A 17,882-nucleotide genomic window follows, 5' to 3' on the forward strand; every position below is an offset into this window, starting at 1 on the left:
ATTACACTATTAATGTTGTAATTTTTTTGCATTTTTCTTTTTATATATATATATTTTATTGATTTTTTACAGAGAGGAAGGGAGAGGGATAGAGAGTTAGAAACATCAATGAGAGAGAAACATCGATCAGCTGCCTCCTGCACACTCCCAACTGGGGATGTGCCCGCAACCAAGGTACATGCCCTTGACCAGAATGGAACCTGGGACCCTTCAGTCCGCAGGCTGACGCTCTATCCACTGGTTAGAGCAATTTTTTGCATTTTTCTCTTTTTTTCCCATAATTAGGATAGCCATAGGTGGTTGATGATGATGATGACTACGTTTTTTTTAAAAAAACAAAACAAACAATTCAGTTTTATTTTTCTTTTATAGTGCTACTAGTAGCCCGGTGCACAAAATTTGTGCACATTAAAAGGGAATTAATTGCCCTAACCGGTTTGGCTCAGTGGATAGAGCATTGGCCTGCGGACTCAAGGGTCCCAGGTTCCATTCTGGTCAAGGGCATGTACCTTGGTTGTGGGCACATCCCCAGTGGGGAGTGTGCAGGAGGCAGCTGATTGATGTTTCTCTCTCATCGATGTTTCTAACTCTCGATCCCTCTCCCTTCCTCTCTGTAAAAAAAATCAATAAAATATACTTTTTAAAAAAAGGGAATTAATTAGCAGAGATATTTTAATATTGCTATTTGCTCTTTCTCTATAATAGAAGTGTGAGAGATGAAAGGAAATTAGTAAAATGTATATGAAAATAATATATAAATTTATTAATAAATAAACAGTAACAAAAGGATATAACAATAGAGGCATGATATAAAAACGACAAAAACATGATATAAAAACAACAGTGAACAAACAATGACTGATAAAGTGATTAAACTTATGCTAATATCTCCCTGTACACCACATTAAGAGTGAAAACACTTTCAGAGTGCTTGACTAATTTCCCTTGTGATGAAGTACTTAGAACTTTAACTGTAACATCACATGCTCTTCAAACTCGAGAGAAAGCAACATATAACTGACCATGTGCAAAAACGGGTTCAGGCAGGAATATGCCTACTTTGTCTAGAGTTTGTCCTTGTGATTTATTAATAGTCATCACAAATGCTGGCATCACGGGAAACTGTCTTCCAATCAATTTAAATGGGAGGCCAGTGTCAGATAGGGACAAATTAATTCTTGGAATCAGAACAGCCTGTCCCTCTGTAGATCTTGTTAATACTTCAGCTTCGATAATGTTAGGTCGTAATCTTTTGATAATAAATCTTGTACCATTACAAAGACCCCATTTACTATTAAGATTTCTCAATATCATGATGATTGCACCCACTTTCAATTTTAATTTATGACACGGCATTCCCGAAGGAGTAATACTATTAAGAAATTTGATGGGAAAATTTTCCTTCTCAGCATAATCTGTGGAATCAATGGAATCATCACGCAAATACGTGTGAAAATCTCCATCGAGTATATCCAAATTTTCTTCATTTAATTTTTGAACAGGCTCTTTTGGAGAAAGAATTGCACGTTTAGATATATTTTTAATATTATCTATAGCAGTGGTTCTCAACCTTGGCTGCACATTAGAATCACCTGGGAATCTTTTTAAAATCCTGATTCCTGGGCCCCATCCTCCAGAAATTATTTCTTTGTTATGGGGTGGGGCCACAACATTAGTAACAAAGAAACAGAATTAAAACTTTATTGTGGGGAGCTGCTACAGTGTTTTGGACAGGTTCAAGCCTTGGACTGATGAGAGGGCACAGTCTTCTCATTGCCACGTGCAAGTCTCAGCTTGGAAGGCAGGGCCCTCCCAGCACAATTATAGACAACAGCTGTAGTTGTAAGCTTGAACCTATGGTCTGAACACGTGGCCCCACGTGCCTGAGTGATGTAGGCTTGATAGAGTTCAGGCGCATGTAGTTGAGTAGGATTGAAACCCAGGAGAATGTTGTAAACATCTTGGTCACGCCCTTACTTTGCCTTGTAGCTTCTGCTATAAATTAAAGGCATGGCTGTGGGCGTGGTCGCTGTCTCTCAGAGAAGCAGCGTCCCACCGAGACCCGGCTTTCATTCTCTTGTCTGTCTTTTCTAAGCTTTCAGCCGCCCCCACTCAGGTTCACCCTTGGCTGTGCTGGCGTGGCACACTTTATATAAAGACTAGAGGCCCAGTGCACAAAAATTTGTGCACTCGGGGGAGTCCCTCAGCCTGGCCTGTGCCCTCTCGCAGTCTGGGACCCCTCAGGGGATGACCACCTGCTGGCTTAGGCCTGCTCCCCAGGGGATCGGGCCTAAGCTGGCAGTCAGACATCCCTCTGGCAGCCCGGGAGCCCTTGGGGGATGTCCACTTGCCAGTGGGGAACAGGCCTAAGCTGCAGTCGAACATCCTTAGCGCTGCTGAGGAGGCAGGAGAGGCTCCCGCCACCACCGCTGTGCTGGCAGCCGTCAGCCTGGCTGTGGCTGAGCAGAGCTACCCCTGTGGGAGCACCCTGACCATCAGGGGGCAGCTCCTGCATTGAGTGTCTGCCCCCTGGTGGTCAGTGTGTGTCATAGTGATCAGTCATTCCCAGTCGTTCTGCTGTTAGGGTCAATTTGCATATTACCCTTTTATTATATAGGATAGAGGCCTGGTGCACGGGTAGGGGCCAGCTGGTTTGCCCTGAAGGGTGTCCCGGATCAGGGTGGGGGGTCCCACTGGGGTGTCTGGCCAGCCTGGGTGAGGGGCTGAGGATCATTTTCAGGCTGGCCACACCCCCTTCAGGGTGGGGGTTCCCACTGGGGTGCCTGGCCAGCCTGGGTGAGGGGCTGATGGCTGTTTTCAGGCTGGTCAAGCCCCTCAGTGGGGACCCTCACTCCATGGGGGTGTGGCCAGCCTGGGTGAGGGTCTGAAGGATGTTTTCAGGCTGGCCACACCCCCTTCAGAATGGGGGTCCCCACTGGGGTGCCTGGCTAGCCTGGGTGAGGAGCTGATGGCCGTTTTCAGGCTGGCCACACCCCCTCACGACCCAAGCTCCCAGCCTCTCTTGTTTTTCTTTTTCTTTTTTTTTTTCAGAGCCTCCTTGAGCGGAGGCCAGGGTGGAGGCTGGAAGCAGATATCTGGGATTTATTTATCTTCTATAATTGAAACTTTGTAGCCCTTAGAGAAGGCCAGAGCCGGCCAGGGCAGACAGGAAGCTTGACTTCCTCCATCACCGGGGGCAACCCAAGCCTCCTGCTCGCTCCAGCTCCGTGGCTGCCGTCATCTTAGTTGGGTTAATTTGCATACTCTCTCCTGATTGGCTGGTGGGTGTAGTGGAGTGATGGTTAATTTGCATCTTTCTCTTTTATTAGTGTAGATATGCCTCCACACTCCCAGGGCGGTTCCTGCCTCAAACCCCGCCCTTACAGGAAATAGCTCTGGGAAACAGCTTGGGGGAGGGCGCAGCCATTGCCAAGACAACCCCTGCAGGACTGACTTCCTTCCGCTTGGTCGCGGTTCTGATGGTCGTGATGAACACCACCCAGGGTTTTTATATAAGTAGATTTGATTAGAAATGTTTAAACAGAAGGGATGTTCAGTTTTATCAAATGCCTTTTGGCACCTATGGGGTCATAAATGGCTCCAAGAAGGAAAATTAGTACAATGATTGCATTAATAGATTTCCTGATATTAAATATTGAACCCTTAATAAACCCTACTTCATTAAAGAATATGCTTTTATTTTTATTTTTAAATATGTATTTATTGATTTCAGAAAGGGAGAGAGAGAGATAGAAACATCAATGATGAGAGAGAATCACTGATCGGCTGCCTCCTGCACACCTCCTACTGGGGATCGAAACCACAACCTGGGCATGTGCCCTGACCGGGAATCGAACCATGACCTCCTCGTTCATAGGTCAAAGCTCAATCACTGAGCCATGCCAGTCTGGCAAAGAATATGCTTTTAACATGATACTGGGTTCTGTTTGCTAATATTTCACTTAATACAGGCATTGATAATTGTGAGACTGGTGTGTTGTTTTCATTTGGAGGGGCCTTGATATTATAGCTAATTTCATTTGAAGGCTATAAGCTTTCTTTTTCCATGCATATCTATCCATGATCACTGAGAGACACTACTGAGCTGCTTAACCAAAGTATCTATTCTTTAATTTTGTTTGTTGCTCCCCATTGTGAATTGCTCTTTCTACCCTGAATTTTTCCTTCAAAGTTCAGATGAAAAATTAATGCCTAACCCTCTAATCCAGGAGTTGGTAAACTATGGCCTGTAAGCAGGCCACATATTTTTATAAATAAAGTTTCCTGGTAACAGACACACCCATTAGTTTAAGCATTATTTGCAGCTGCTCTCAGGGTACACAAAACCTAAAACATTACTATCTAGTCTTTTACAGAAAAAGCTTGCTGACCTGTGCTTTAATCCTTTATTCCTTTAAGCCATATCCCATCTTTTTTATCTTTTCATGCCAGAGAAAGAGTAAAAAAAGTCACCCTCACCATTGTTTTTCTAAAGTCCAGACCAACAGAAAGAATGTCTTTAGATGAAAACCTAAACCCTGGACCAGGCCGGTGGCCTTGGTCTCACCTACGGTGAGGTTTCTTCAGTGTAAAAGGTAGTATCACTTTTCCAGGTCCCCTTCTACAGTAGACTCAAGGAGTTCAAGAAGCTGCTCAATTCTTTGACTAAACTAAACTAAACTAAACTAAACTAAACTAAACTAAAATACATTCTGCATTTCTTCAAGTTAAATACAACTAGTAATTTTGTGAGTAAAATACAGTTTGGCTCCTTACTTCTGAAAGCAAACTCTCCAGAGACATAGGATCCATTTTGCTGTAGACATTCCATAGATTCAAACTCACATCCTGCAACTGCAACACAAGGGAAAAAATTTAAAGTAATACAGAGTCAATATCATTAGAGCAATCCAAATTATTTTCTGACATTCAGAAATGACTATCTTTGTGAAAATTCAAGTGATTAGAATAATAAATGTTATTTTGATCAGTCACATTAGAACCTATACATATTAATAAATGATGTCCCATTCAAGGAAACTATCTTTTCAGAAACTTTAGTACATTTAAAAAAATACATATATTTTATTGCTTTCAGAGAGGAAGGGAGAGGAAGAGACAGAACCATTGATTGGCTGCCTTCCGCACACCCCCTACTGGGGATCGAGCCCACAACCCGGGCATGTGCCCTTGATCGAATCGAACTGAGGATCCTTCAGTCCGTAGGCCGACGCTCTACCCACTGAGAGCCAAACTGGCTAGGGCCTTTAGTACATTTTTTGAATATCTTCAATGATGGGCATACATATATACATTTATATACATACAAAAGCATATACATATACTTTTTTGTCCTTGTTTAAAATAAAATTTTAATTAAAATAATACATGTCCATGGTTTTAAAAAATCAAATAGTACTAAAGGTTTGTAATTAAAAAAATTGTATTCCCATACTGCAACCTTTCACAAACCTCACTCCTCAGAGGCAACCACTTAAAAGTCTTTCAACATTTCCTTCTGGTAGTTACCTCCATATTTTATTATGATATACCTATATCTCTATTTTTTCTTTCCTTATTTTTATTATTTATTTTTTAAATTTATCTTTATTGTTGAAAGTATTACAGTTGTCTCCTTTTTGCCTGCACCCACCGCCCCACCCCAGGACTTCACCACACTATTGTGTGTGTCCATGGGTTATGCATACATGCATATAAGTTTTTTGGTTCTCTTCCCACACACCCATATATTTCTATTTTCTTGATTTACCAATTTAGAAAATAAATATTGACTTATGGCAAAGATATAGCTTTTCTACAACTATCTTCATTCCCATACATTTTCTCTACACATACACAGACACTCACACAACCTAACATCATCTAATACCATTATATGATTTTTGGTTATACCAGTAATTATTGTTTATAATATTAATACCATATATATTTTACTTATTGCTGGCCAGGTACATACTATACTACCACATATTTTAAAAATATATATATATTTTTACTGATTTCAGAGAGGAAGGGGGAGGGAGAGGGAGAAAGAGAGAGATAAACATTAATGATGAGAGAGAATCATTGATAGGATGCCTCCTGCACGCCCCCTACTGGGGATCAAGCCCGCAACCCGGGCCTGTGCCCTGACTGGGAATGGAACCGTGACCTCAACCACTGAGCCATGCCAGTGGGGCAATGTTTGTTGCTTTTTGAAAGAAAATTTCTTCTCTTCTGGTATCATTGCTCTATCTTTCTGGAACTTATACTTGTTGGCTATCAGCCTTCGTGGATCAGTTCTCCATGTCTTAACTTTTTCTCATATTTTCTATTTCCTTGATTGTATTAGTCTACATTTTGTAGAGATTTCCCTACATTTACCTTCCAAGTCCTCTATGATTTTATCAATTAAAATTTTCCAGAGCGATTTTCCTTACATTTCTTTACCACAACAAAACACTTGTTCTTTGGTTGCCAAAAAATCTTAAATTTCTCTGGGCATCCTAAGGAGAGTTTGTGCCTTAAGTTTCCTGTATATCTTAAATTATCTTGGGGTCTTATTCAGTTGGTTCTTTTTAAAAAATTTGTTGTTTTTTTTTCTTTTAGGTATTTAATCCAATGTCTTGTGATCTTTGCTGGCCTGCTTATATTTTCAAATGGAAAGGCTGATTGGAAGCTTTATGCTCTCAGCAGAGCTTGTCAACTACCAGAAGTTTTTCTGGGGAGAGCAGACAGGAAGGAGGCTGTTATTCCAGGATCCCTACCCACTTATAGTCTAAATGTCAAGATGTGGAGAGCTTTATTCTCAGGCAAGAAATGCTACACTAGCCAATGAGTTCTCTCTTTTTTTGTGTCTTATTTTTCAGTTTCTTTAGAGAAACCCACCCACTCACCCCATTCCTTGTTTTTCCTAGGGTGGAGGTGGCAGTTGGTAAATGCCTGGTTGCCTGTCACTTGGGAGACAGTGGTAGGGGTGTGGGGAAGGAGGCACAAACTATTATATAACAACTTTCAATTGATTCCTTGATTTTCAATACTACCAATTTCCACCCTTTATCCCCCATTTTATCTTCTCCTTTATTATTGATTTAATCTATTTGGTCTCTTCCTCTGTATTCTGGAATAGCTTTTAAGTGTGTCAAATGATTAGATTTTTGTGGGGTAATAGATTTGATTTCTTTTTTTTAATTCAAATTTTAATTCTATTAATGAATTTTGAGACTTATTATAATCTTTCCTTGGACGTCATCCATCTCCCTTAATTTGCTTGCCCTATCTACCATATCTCATTTCTTTTTACAAACTCCATTCTTAAAAAATACACAAGAGGTATTTTTCTCAATTTTTATTTCCTGGAGAAATCTTTTTAAAAAACATGCTGATCTTTTCCTGCATCTAATATGCTATGGTCTCTTTCTTATATCTGTTGAATTTTTTCATAAATCTTATTCTACTTTTCAATACAAAGATCTCATGTATTGAAAGGTGAATAAATGCTCGCTATATGGTTACCCTCATTATTCAGAAGTTTGCTATTAGAATCCTCTCCTTGGGGAGCTAGTTGATGTAAATTTATATTACCAGGTCACAGTTCCAGCAGCTGGAGAATAAGAAGAAAGAGGCTGGAGGCAGGGAAAGGCCTAGCAGAGGAACTTCCCTATACTGCTTCCCAGGAAGAGTTCTCTATATCCATAACTGAGTTTGGCCCAGCCTAAATACCAAGTGAATGCTATGTGGAACTGGGCTTCCTTTCTCATGCTGACATCAGGGACAAAACATCCTCTGAATTAACAACTTTCTTTTGGATATGGCCAAGCAATAAAACAGAAGTTAAAAAAATTAAGTTATATATATATCTGTAGTTTTCCTTCTCTTAGCCTTTGATATGTGAATCAGAGTGGAGGAGAGTGTATAATGCAGAGCTGATCAGTAGGCAAAACTGCTCCATACCTTAAAGGACTGGGAAGGACAGGGTAAGGAGAACTGTGAGTAGGGGGTTGTAGTGGGGAATGAGATGGAGACACAGGAAAGTATTTGAGAGAATGAAAAGTCAGCAGCTACAGAGAAGAGCAGGATCTGAGAAAGGGATCTTGAGATATTTTTCTACCCCTGCCCTTCCTGTGACCCACCTCGCCTCCCCCTTTTGTCCCCCCTCCCCTGCTCTTACTGTATGATATATGCTGTTTCCTCCTCACTGCACATCCCATCCCCTAAGAGCACTACCCTACAGTAAAGATCTACACTGTCCTGTAAAGGTTTTTTGGGAGGGGATTTTACTCCTTTGGGTTGTGACTTCATGGTGTGATGCGCCTTAAGGCAGGAGCCAGAGGGCTGCCTCATTTGGGTTGCATGAATCATGCAGCTTCCTAGTGCACTGCTTTCCAATGCTAATCTAGCAGCAGCCCAGGCTTTGAAGCCAGACTCTCTGGACTGGACCCCAGCCCTGCTGCTCTGTGACTTTGTGAAGTTCATTTAACCTCTCTGTAAAATACAGATGGTAACAGTACCTACTTTAGAGGGTTACTGTAAGAATTAAAGTCAATTCATATAAAGTGGTTAGGATAGTGCCTGATATATAGGAGGCACTCTATAAATGCCCAGTTTATATAATTAATTAACAATAAATATTATCATTATTGCTAAAAAATAGAAACTTTCTCTATATCCTATGGCATTCTCTCCATTCCAGCCCCTACTCTTCTAAATTAGAGAGCATTACTTCCTATCAGGGCAGGTCCAACACAGCCTGGTGATGCTCTGTGAGCTGTAGTCCGTGTAGGAATACTGTGGTTTTTAGAGCAGGAAAAGTGAGGTCAAGTGGTATGCTTCTCTTCAGCACTTCCCTATAGCCCACGCTCATCCACATTACAGAGTCTGCCAGGCAAACCTCCATTTATTTCCTAGGGACCTGCTACTTCTCAGAAGGAGGGTAAGAATTAGCACTGGGCCTTGCTTCCAAAGGCTCCACTTACTCTGTCCCTAATAGTACGCCTCCCTCTCCTGGTTTCCTGTGTTGTGAGCAGGTCATCTTAGTGGGGGGATCCTTGGGAGGCAAGCAGATCCTGCAGTGATGCTACTAACTTACCAGGCCATCCTCCCTAATGTGCACTCTGGATGATCTCTTCTCCCAGACTCACTCATTAACCCACTTACCAAATATTCATTGGTCATCTCCTAGGTACAAAGAACACTAAAATAAAAGGTACTGTTCTTACCAGAATAGCTAACCCTTTTATTTCTCTAGTACACGGTACTTATACAAAATTCTGCACGGTCCCTTTCCTTGCTCTTGAATAGTTCGCAAATTATATGAATATCTGAGAAACAAATAACAACAAAAAGAACACAAAGACTCTGCTTTTGTTCTCAAGAAGCTTCCAGTCCAGAGTTCAGGGGCAGGTGGTTGGGTTGGTGAAAGGAGGTATATGACAAATGTATAACAACACAAGATAAGTACTGTAAGAGAAGTCAGCTTAGAAATCTACGGGAGTAGACTGGAGAACAGTGAATTCAGAATGGAGAATGGAGAGGAAGGAGGACAGAGAACTCCAAAAAGAAAGAACACAGGAGCTCAGTTTGGGGACTAGCCTTAAACAGAAACTATTTTCCATATCAAGTATTTTAATGATGCACACCCACATTGTGGGCCCTTCATAAAAACCAGGCATACTACTTTTTATACATACCTCATATTTCATGGTAAAAAATCCATCCCCTCCAATGCCCTCAAGTGCAAAGGCCTGTACAATTGGCCATTTCTCCACTACAAACATATCAAATATCTGCAAGTGACCTAGAGGAATCAAATACAACAACATGTATCAAATACCATCCTGGATATAACAGTCTAAACCTGATCTAATGTGGTTAGACAGGCATCATTTCTCACAAGTTCACCACAGCCTCATCTAGCAAAATAAGATTGAGATAGATCGAATGGTTAGGTATTAACACTAGAAATACAAAGTTAAAGCCAAGGAAAATTCAAACCCATAAACAAGTTACATAAATTTAGATTTCTCTATAGTATATTTTCACATTCTGGTTTCCTAAGCAAGCAAGCAAGCAAATAAATAAATAAATAGTGGCCTATTACATCTGACTTGCATCAGTTAGTTGGATATAATTATTAACAGACCCAAACTTGGCTTCTCTTCCTTAAGAAACATGTCCAAACAACATCCTCAAGGAAAAATTACCAAATCAAAAATTATCCTTTCTTATAACAGTATCTTCAATGTGCAAGCTTTTTTGTAAAATAAGATATAAGCACTGTTAAATTTGTTGATTTTTTCCTATATTTTTACCTATCATTTTTGAGCCTCAATGTCAGCATATTTTTAACAGCTACCTGATTACTATTTCTTATTACCAAGAGGCTCCACATCTACACTCTATGTACACTAAGGGGTACACACTAGATGGCAACTGTGTAAATGCCCTGCCAGTTTTTCTATCTGACTGTAGGTGGCCTGCTTTGTTGCTGCAGAAACTTCGGTTATGAATACAAGCTTACATAGTTCCCAAATTCCTTTCTGCCTCAGCCTCTGACTCAGTGACAATAGATCAATGGGTTTCCCAGCCTCCAATGAAAGGAGAAGTAGGGACATGTGATTCACATACCATCCAAGCAAGGTTAAAATGTCTCACTGCCAGACACTCACCTTGGGAGCTATAAGGAATGCCAATTCTACTGCAGTCTCGAACCATGTCCACAAAGCTGGCAATTTTAAATTCTTCTGCAGCTTCCTCATCTTCATACTAAAGAGGGAAATTGAAAGGAAAACAGGCTCTGTTAAGACATCATGCAAAGTCCCATATTTTCTCTTCATTTTATCAGAGTTGCCCTCAAAGAACACTTATAGAAGACTGTACCCAAGAGGGTGTTTCCAAAGCCACATTTTGTTTGCTGGTCGAAAACACTGTCATTCCCTTACCTCACACCAATGCCCTCAAGTGCAAGTCAACTCAAAATGGACCAGAAATCTAAATGAAAGATATAAAACTTGTCCTCAAAAATTCCCCAAATACTTACATGGAAAGGATTCGTGATGTATATCAGGACACAACTGCCATGAAATCCTAAATCTCAAATCCCAATCTGATTCCTAGCCTAACCCTTGAAATGGGCCCAAAGGGAAACAGAAACAGATACCAAGAAATCTAAACATATAAATATCAGAAAGCTTATCTAATTCTCCTGGAGCAGTATGTAGGCACTAGCCCCCTGAGAGAATGTGTGCAGGCTGGTAATGAAGCAGGGTCAGAAGACAGCTTCATAAGCCTATACTAAGCCCCGATTTGAAGAGTCCCTTCTGTCTCCTTCAGGCGCACAATTTATCCATAAGGTAGCTGCATAATGAAATATAAGAAGTTCCACATTCTGCAATTTGATTTTTTTAGGGGACTCCTGTTCCAGATCTACACTTTCTTGAAAGAATATTCTTAATAGTGTCTCTAAGTGCCTATTCTATCTTTTCTCCTTACCTCATTTTCAGTCATGCAGTGCATATGCAGATTTCTCCAATGTGCCACACAGGGTATGAGATAGCGATAGTTTACAGGATTACAGTACAGATGGACACTGTCTGATTTAATTAATATAATTACATCTGTAAGAGAAACAAAATTAATAAGACACAAGATTGTTAAAGGCATTTTCTTTAGATAATTTCTGCTCACATAGTTAGTAAAACCATTAAAACGATTTAGCAGAGACAACATAATAAAACTCTAAATTGAAAATTTTTTAATCTGGCAGTGCACTACAAAATGACTGAAGAACAGTCAAGTGTGGACAGCAAGGAATTCCTCATCTCCATGTGACGTTCCCACAACTGTGGCTCTCTAGAGATGGCAATGCAGGTACAGGACAAGTAAAAAGAACATCCTTCAGGGTGTTTTGCAAAAGTGCTGCATAGTCAAATCTCTGGTACCAAACTCAGCTGTGCACTTCACTGCAGAGATAAATTCCAAATGGACACTCCACAGCCTAAAGCAAGTGAGGCAGGAAAACAGTAGTGAATATGTCCAGTGGCTAGTTCTCCTACAGACGTCAGTGTCTAAAGCTCTTGGCTGCTGGCTCACTGGGCTCAAGGGACATTGTCTGTTAGCTTTGGGAAGGGTTATTGTGTACAGGGGTGAACTCTATACACAGGAAAGGCTGGAAGGAAGGAAGGAAGGAAGTAGAAGCAGGTGGACAGGGCTTCTAGAAATAGATCAGCAGCTCACAGATTTAAGGACTAATCACCCAGGGGTGGGTCAAATAAATAAAGCAACCCAGGAATGCAAATAAACTCAGAAAACTAAAAGAAGAGCCATGGAATGGGGCAGGACTATTAAAGCAGTTTGAATACTGAGAAAGAAAGCAGTCATAACTTCCAGAAGAAAAGCAGAGGCTCCATCCCATGGCTCCTCAGAGAGCAGACCATTAACAAGATGACATAGGGAAGTTGCTGGAGGAGGTGGCTGAGGCAGAAGGTTTAGGGTGATGCCAACACAGTAATACAGTGTGACAGACCATAATCCACAAAAACATGAGCCCAATGAATACTGACCATAGCTGACCATACTGCTGGGTACCTCTTGAAATAAAGTTCCATGCTGGTGGCCTTTTAAAGCACTCTGAGCTGCACACCTGGTCAGACCCAAGATGTTCTAGGGAACACAGTATGAAGCAGCTTCTTCACTGTTGACTGTTGGGTAAGCCCTGGAGTCCAAAGGTGGCAAGGGGTGGGAAAGGGGCCCCCTCTCATCTGCCAGCTTTCCTTACATAGGCCCTCTAAAAGTGCCCTGCCCTAAATCACATGTACCTCGCCTGCTGAGGAGGGAAGAGTCTGATGTCACTTAGAGAGCCCAAGGCTTTCTGTGTAGAATATACTCTGATACAGCAAAGACTTAAAAATAAATATTACAATAGCTACTAAATCTAATTAAACACTCTCAGGATTTCTTAGGGCTGATGTCATCACTGTGAACAACATTTAATAGAGTACATAGTCAGGTAAGAGAATTGGATAAGATGTAAACTATTTTAAAAGTTTCTTTTTAAAAGTAAGTCCTTCGTGTTGGCCTCTTTTCCTCTCACATAATAGAGACTGAAATGTAGAAGCATAAATCTGGTGATCTCAGCTTTCCAACTACTTGAATTTAAAAGATAAATTTATTATTTTGAAGAAAATGCTCATTTCATAAGCACCCATTGTACCAGGTGACAGGATAGACAAAGGAAAAAATAGTGCACACCTTTGAGGATTTAAACCATTTCCTTAATTTCAGTACTACAATGTCCTTAGCAATATTGGTTGCAGTGAAATGTGTGGCCGGTATGAGCATGTCTTTTTATAACTCTTTAAATGAGCTGCCAGGATGAACTCTTTCCAAACCAATAGATGCTGTACAGTGTAAGGAAACTTTTTTTTTTAAATAAAAATCTGAAACTGTATTTGAATTGAAAAAAATTTAATGGCAGAAATAATTTCAGCTTCTTTCTGCACTTCCAAAAAAGAACAAAACCTTAAATCATTCCACAGGGATAGGTACTATTAAAGAATTAGATACTCCTATTCTGTAGATAGATACTACAGAAGAATTTTCACATATAGACCAGGGTTTCCCAACCTCAGCACTACTGACAGTTTGGACCAGATCATTCTTTGTTGTGGGGGGCTGCCCTATGCCTTGTAGGATGTTTAGTAGCATCACTGGCCTCTACCCACTCTGCCTAGTTGTGACAATAAAAAATGTCTTCAAATGTTGGCAAATGTCTCCGGGAGGATAAAACTAACCCCCAGTTGAGAACCACTGTACCAGATCCTCACAGTAATATTATATCAACATCAGATGTTTGCTTTCATGCGTCCCCCAGCTGCTTCACAAGAGCTTTCTGTCTCTTGTCCAATTTGATTTGTCTATTCCTGTGTCTCCTGACCCGTCTGGCAGACAAGTCATGATGCTAAGTATGTGATATCAGAGATAGCTCCTGGGCATCAGCCCACAGCAGCATCAACACAGGGTGAGTGTCTCAGAGCTGAGGAAAAGGGAATGTAAGCAGAAAGCCTTCATTGTAGTCACGGGCATCATCATGAATTAAAGTCACACAGGAAACAATTCCCAAAGACAGAGCAGGACAAAGAGCCCTTGTTCCTAAGCTGAAGATCCACATGAAGTCTTCCTTGTAGGAGTATCCTGCAGGCTCATCTTTGACTCACAGCTGAAAGTGCTTTCACAGGACAATGCACATAATCTGAACCTCCCACATGTAGAGGCAGTAGGCAATTCAGAGGAGAACTAGTATCTTGTCAAGAAGATATAAAGCCAAACACTGATGCTTACTTTTTCCTCTACAGCAGAATTACCCAGTGAACATATTCTTGACAACTACTTGTTGCTAGTCTCTAATCATCCAGCAGGTGACCTACAAGAGCATATTCCTTAATATATCAGCAAAGAAGCAATGTTTTTTATTCATAAAAAAGTAAAAATTTATTGGGGCTTCAGGCTATTTTAAATTTAATCATATGTTTCCATAAAAAGACCATGAAAAAGGATCTGAAGAAAAATAATCACTATTACTGTCACACAGAGTTTACCAATATGTACTTACCATCTAGAACTTCTTCAGAAAACCCTGTTTTCTCAAAATCACTGGTATTCTGATTGTACAAACCAAATAGAAGATAATTTGCCAGCTCTCTGCAGCCTTCATTGTACCTGCTATCAATTCCTGCAAGGCAAAGAAGACTCTGATCAGCTGTACTATGGGGAGCAAACGAGCCCAAATAGTTTGTCCCTGCTCAGCAAAACCCTAATGCAGTGATGGCAAACCTTTTGAGCTCGGCGTGTCAGCATTTTGAAAAACCCTAACTTAACTCTGGTGCCGTGTAACATATAGAAATTTTTTGATATTTGCAACCATAGTAAAACAAAGACTTATATTTTTGATATTTATTTTATATATTTAAATGCCATTTAACAAAGAAAAATCAACCAAAAAAATGAGTTCGCGTGTCACTTCTGACATGCGTGTCATAGGTTCATCATCACTGCCCTAATGAGTAAGTAAAAGGTAATAACCTAGACCAGTCTGTAGCAGAAACCAAACTAAGCACCTCTCTGTGAAAAAAGCAGGCCTCAGCACCAAGTACCCTTACTTGGATTCAAGAGACAGTCAAATAGCACATATTACTGAAACTGTTAATTGCCAAAAAGCAATTCTTGAGGATAGAAGAAATCAGAAAATATAATTTAAGTCCTATCATGGCTGGTTAAAGATTTTGAAATATTTTCAGTTGGAATAGGAATAGGTGTCAGGAAAATATCACTTCTCAAAAAGACCGTTACCAAAACATGTGGGATCAACTAAAGGAGAATTAAGATGATTTGAAACAAACTCAAAGAAGTGAAGAGGACAAGTGACTGGAACCACACATACCTAAAATTTCACAAATATTTATTAGGCGTAAGGCACTGTGCTGGATACTAGTGTGTGTGCTGGGCCTACAAATGGCCCTCATCAAGTTTATAGTCCATTGGGTTGGGTCAGAAATAAAAAGGAAATGAAATAACAACTGCCTTCACTACTGCCTTTCAATGCCATAGACCAGGGGTCCTCAAACTTTTTAAACAGGGGGCTAGTTCACTGTCCCTCCGTTGGAGGGCCGGACTATAGTTTAAAAAAAAACACCTATGAACAAATTCCTATGCACACTGCACATATCTTATTTTGAAGTAAAAAAACAAAACGGGAACAAATACAATATTTGTATTTGCATGTGGCCCGCGAGCTGTAGTTTGAGGACCCCTGCCATAGACACATATACTACCTGGTTCCTGGGTATCTGTGAAGGCCCAGAGCTCAGGGATGTGTTAACGGCAGGAGCCAGCTGTCTGTGTGAGACTGAGAAAGAGGATTTGGGGCAGAAGGAGCTCCAAGAATGAAAATATGGCTGGAGCCTGGGAAAAAGAACTGTCAATGGTCATTCAGAGCAGAGAGGCCTCGGGACTGCCTATGTCAGAGGACTTCTAATATGGGAGGACTCCTTTCTCAGCTGCGATAAAAGCAGCACAGTGCTGTTCTTTCCCATCCAACAGTTCAGTGAAGGGAAGGGTGAAAAAGAATCAAAAGCAGGAATAGCCTGGCTTACATAACGCCAAAAGTTGAAAGGGCTACGAAGTTAAAAATAACCAGTGGACTGGATAGGCCTAGCATGTCCCCTTCTAAGGGTTCCAGTTACATAAATTGCCACATAAATTGCTAACATTAAAAGACTGACCATGTAAAATTAAAGATAAAAGAAACTATATGTAAGTACTGTGCTCTAATTGATAAAGTTGTTTCCTATAGGGTATTATGGGTTAACAAATCTGATACTACTACACAGGTATACTGGAATTAAATGGATGGTAAGTGGTAGGTGCCATGTTTCTCAGTGGTGGAATGGAAGTTTATAGATAAGATAGAAGAGGATGCCCTAGCAGGTTTGGCTCTGTGGATAGAGCATCAGCCTGCAGACATAAGGTTCGATTCTGGTCAAGGGCACATTGGCAAGAGGCAGCCGATCAATGATTCTCTCTCACCATTGATGTTTCTATCTCTCTCTCCCCTTCTCCTTTCCTCTCTGAAATAAATAAAAAAATAAAAATAAATAAATAAATAAATAAGAGGAGACTAGACTGGTCCATATGGTAATGGGTTAGAGCTAAAGACATTAATATAAATGCATATTTAACTTAATTTAAATACAAATGATTACACAACATTTACAGATGTGCGTATACACACCAGTTAATGTACACATATATTTCCTTACTCTGTCAGCTGAGAGGGCCTAGAAGCAATGATATCCGAGCAACAATTACTACACTCAGATTGGTTTTTAATACCATTCTCCAGTAAAAGAAACCAGGGCTCCTTAGAGAAACAGCTGATTTTAGGACTGGAATAGGAACTATGCACAATAAGCCTGGAGCATCTAAGAGTGCCAGAAACTACAAAAGTACTAAACAAACAAACAAACAACTTTGGAGGGAGTGTATCAAAGGGAAGGACATAGACACAGGAGCCAGTTGAAAGAGCTCCAAATGGCCAAAGCTGGATCAACTCGAACTATAAAATAAATATCCACGAGTCCATATGTATACAAATAATTGTGTAAATAAATAAATGTGGGAGGAGAGACAAATCTCCCATGCAGAAGAATTTCAATAATTTATGTAAATACTCCCATCTCAGGTGATGGAGCATAACTCCTGGCTCCTTAAGAGTGGGCTACATAGTGACTTCCTTCCAAAGAGGACATAGGAAAGGAGAGCTGGAGAGAGTATTTCATAGTGCAGAACCTGAAAACACTACCTTAGCCAGGTGATCAAGGCTAATAGAAACAGTGAAAAGTAATGCTGATAGTATGTATCCTTGATATCATGTGATGAAAATGGCATGTTACTTTACTGGTCTTCCACCTCAAAACTCTTAACCCCATTCTGATCGTGAGAAAGATAAGAAAAACCCTATTAGAGAGACATGCTACTTGACTAGCACTCCTGAAAACTGTCAAGGTCATCAACAAGGAAAGTCTGAGAAACTGTTACAGTCAATAGGAGCTTGAGAAGACATGGTAACTAATTTAACATGGTATCTTGGATGGGATCCTGGAATAGAAAAAGATTCTCTCTCATCACTGATGTTTCTGTCTGTCTCTCTCTCTCTCCTTTTCCCTTCCTCTCTCCGAAATAAATAAAAACATATTTTTAAAAAAAGAATATACAAGTCTCAAGGGATTGAGCAAAAAAGAAAAAAAAAAGAAGAGAAAGAACTCATTGACATGGAGTAATAGTGATTGGGGGGGGTGGGAGTGGGTGAAGGTGGAGGATGGTTAGGG

At 40.4% G+C, this 17,882-nt stretch overlaps 1 protein-coding gene across 2 annotated transcripts in view; it reads right to left on the reverse strand.

Annotated features, from left to right (window-relative positions):
• Positions 1 to 17,882, reverse strand: part of CUNH20orf194 (chromosome unknown C20orf194 homolog) — a 127,961-nt gene that overhangs the window by 91,918 nt on the left and 18,161 nt on the right. For both annotated transcript variants that reach the window (XM_023760281.1, XM_006096411.3), the window contains exons 3-7: positions 14,609 to 14,728; positions 11,491 to 11,615; positions 10,668 to 10,764; positions 9,690 to 9,796; positions 4,777 to 4,854 (exon numbers count right to left, since the gene is read on the reverse strand). In XM_023760281.1, the coding sequence (XP_023616049.1) occupies positions 4,777 to 4,854; positions 9,690 to 9,796; positions 10,668 to 10,764; positions 11,491 to 11,615; positions 14,609 to 14,728 (527 nt within the window). The remainder of the gene's footprint in view (positions 1 to 4,776; positions 4,855 to 9,689; positions 9,797 to 10,667; positions 10,765 to 11,490; positions 11,616 to 14,608; positions 14,729 to 17,882) is intronic.

This window comes from Myotis lucifugus, unplaced genomic scaffold (assembly GCF_000147115.1).
Source record: "Myotis lucifugus unplaced genomic scaffold, Myoluc2.0 scaffold_178, whole genome shotgun sequence".
Classification (NCBI taxonomy): Eukaryota; Metazoa; Chordata; class Mammalia; order Chiroptera; family Vespertilionidae; genus Myotis; species Myotis lucifugus.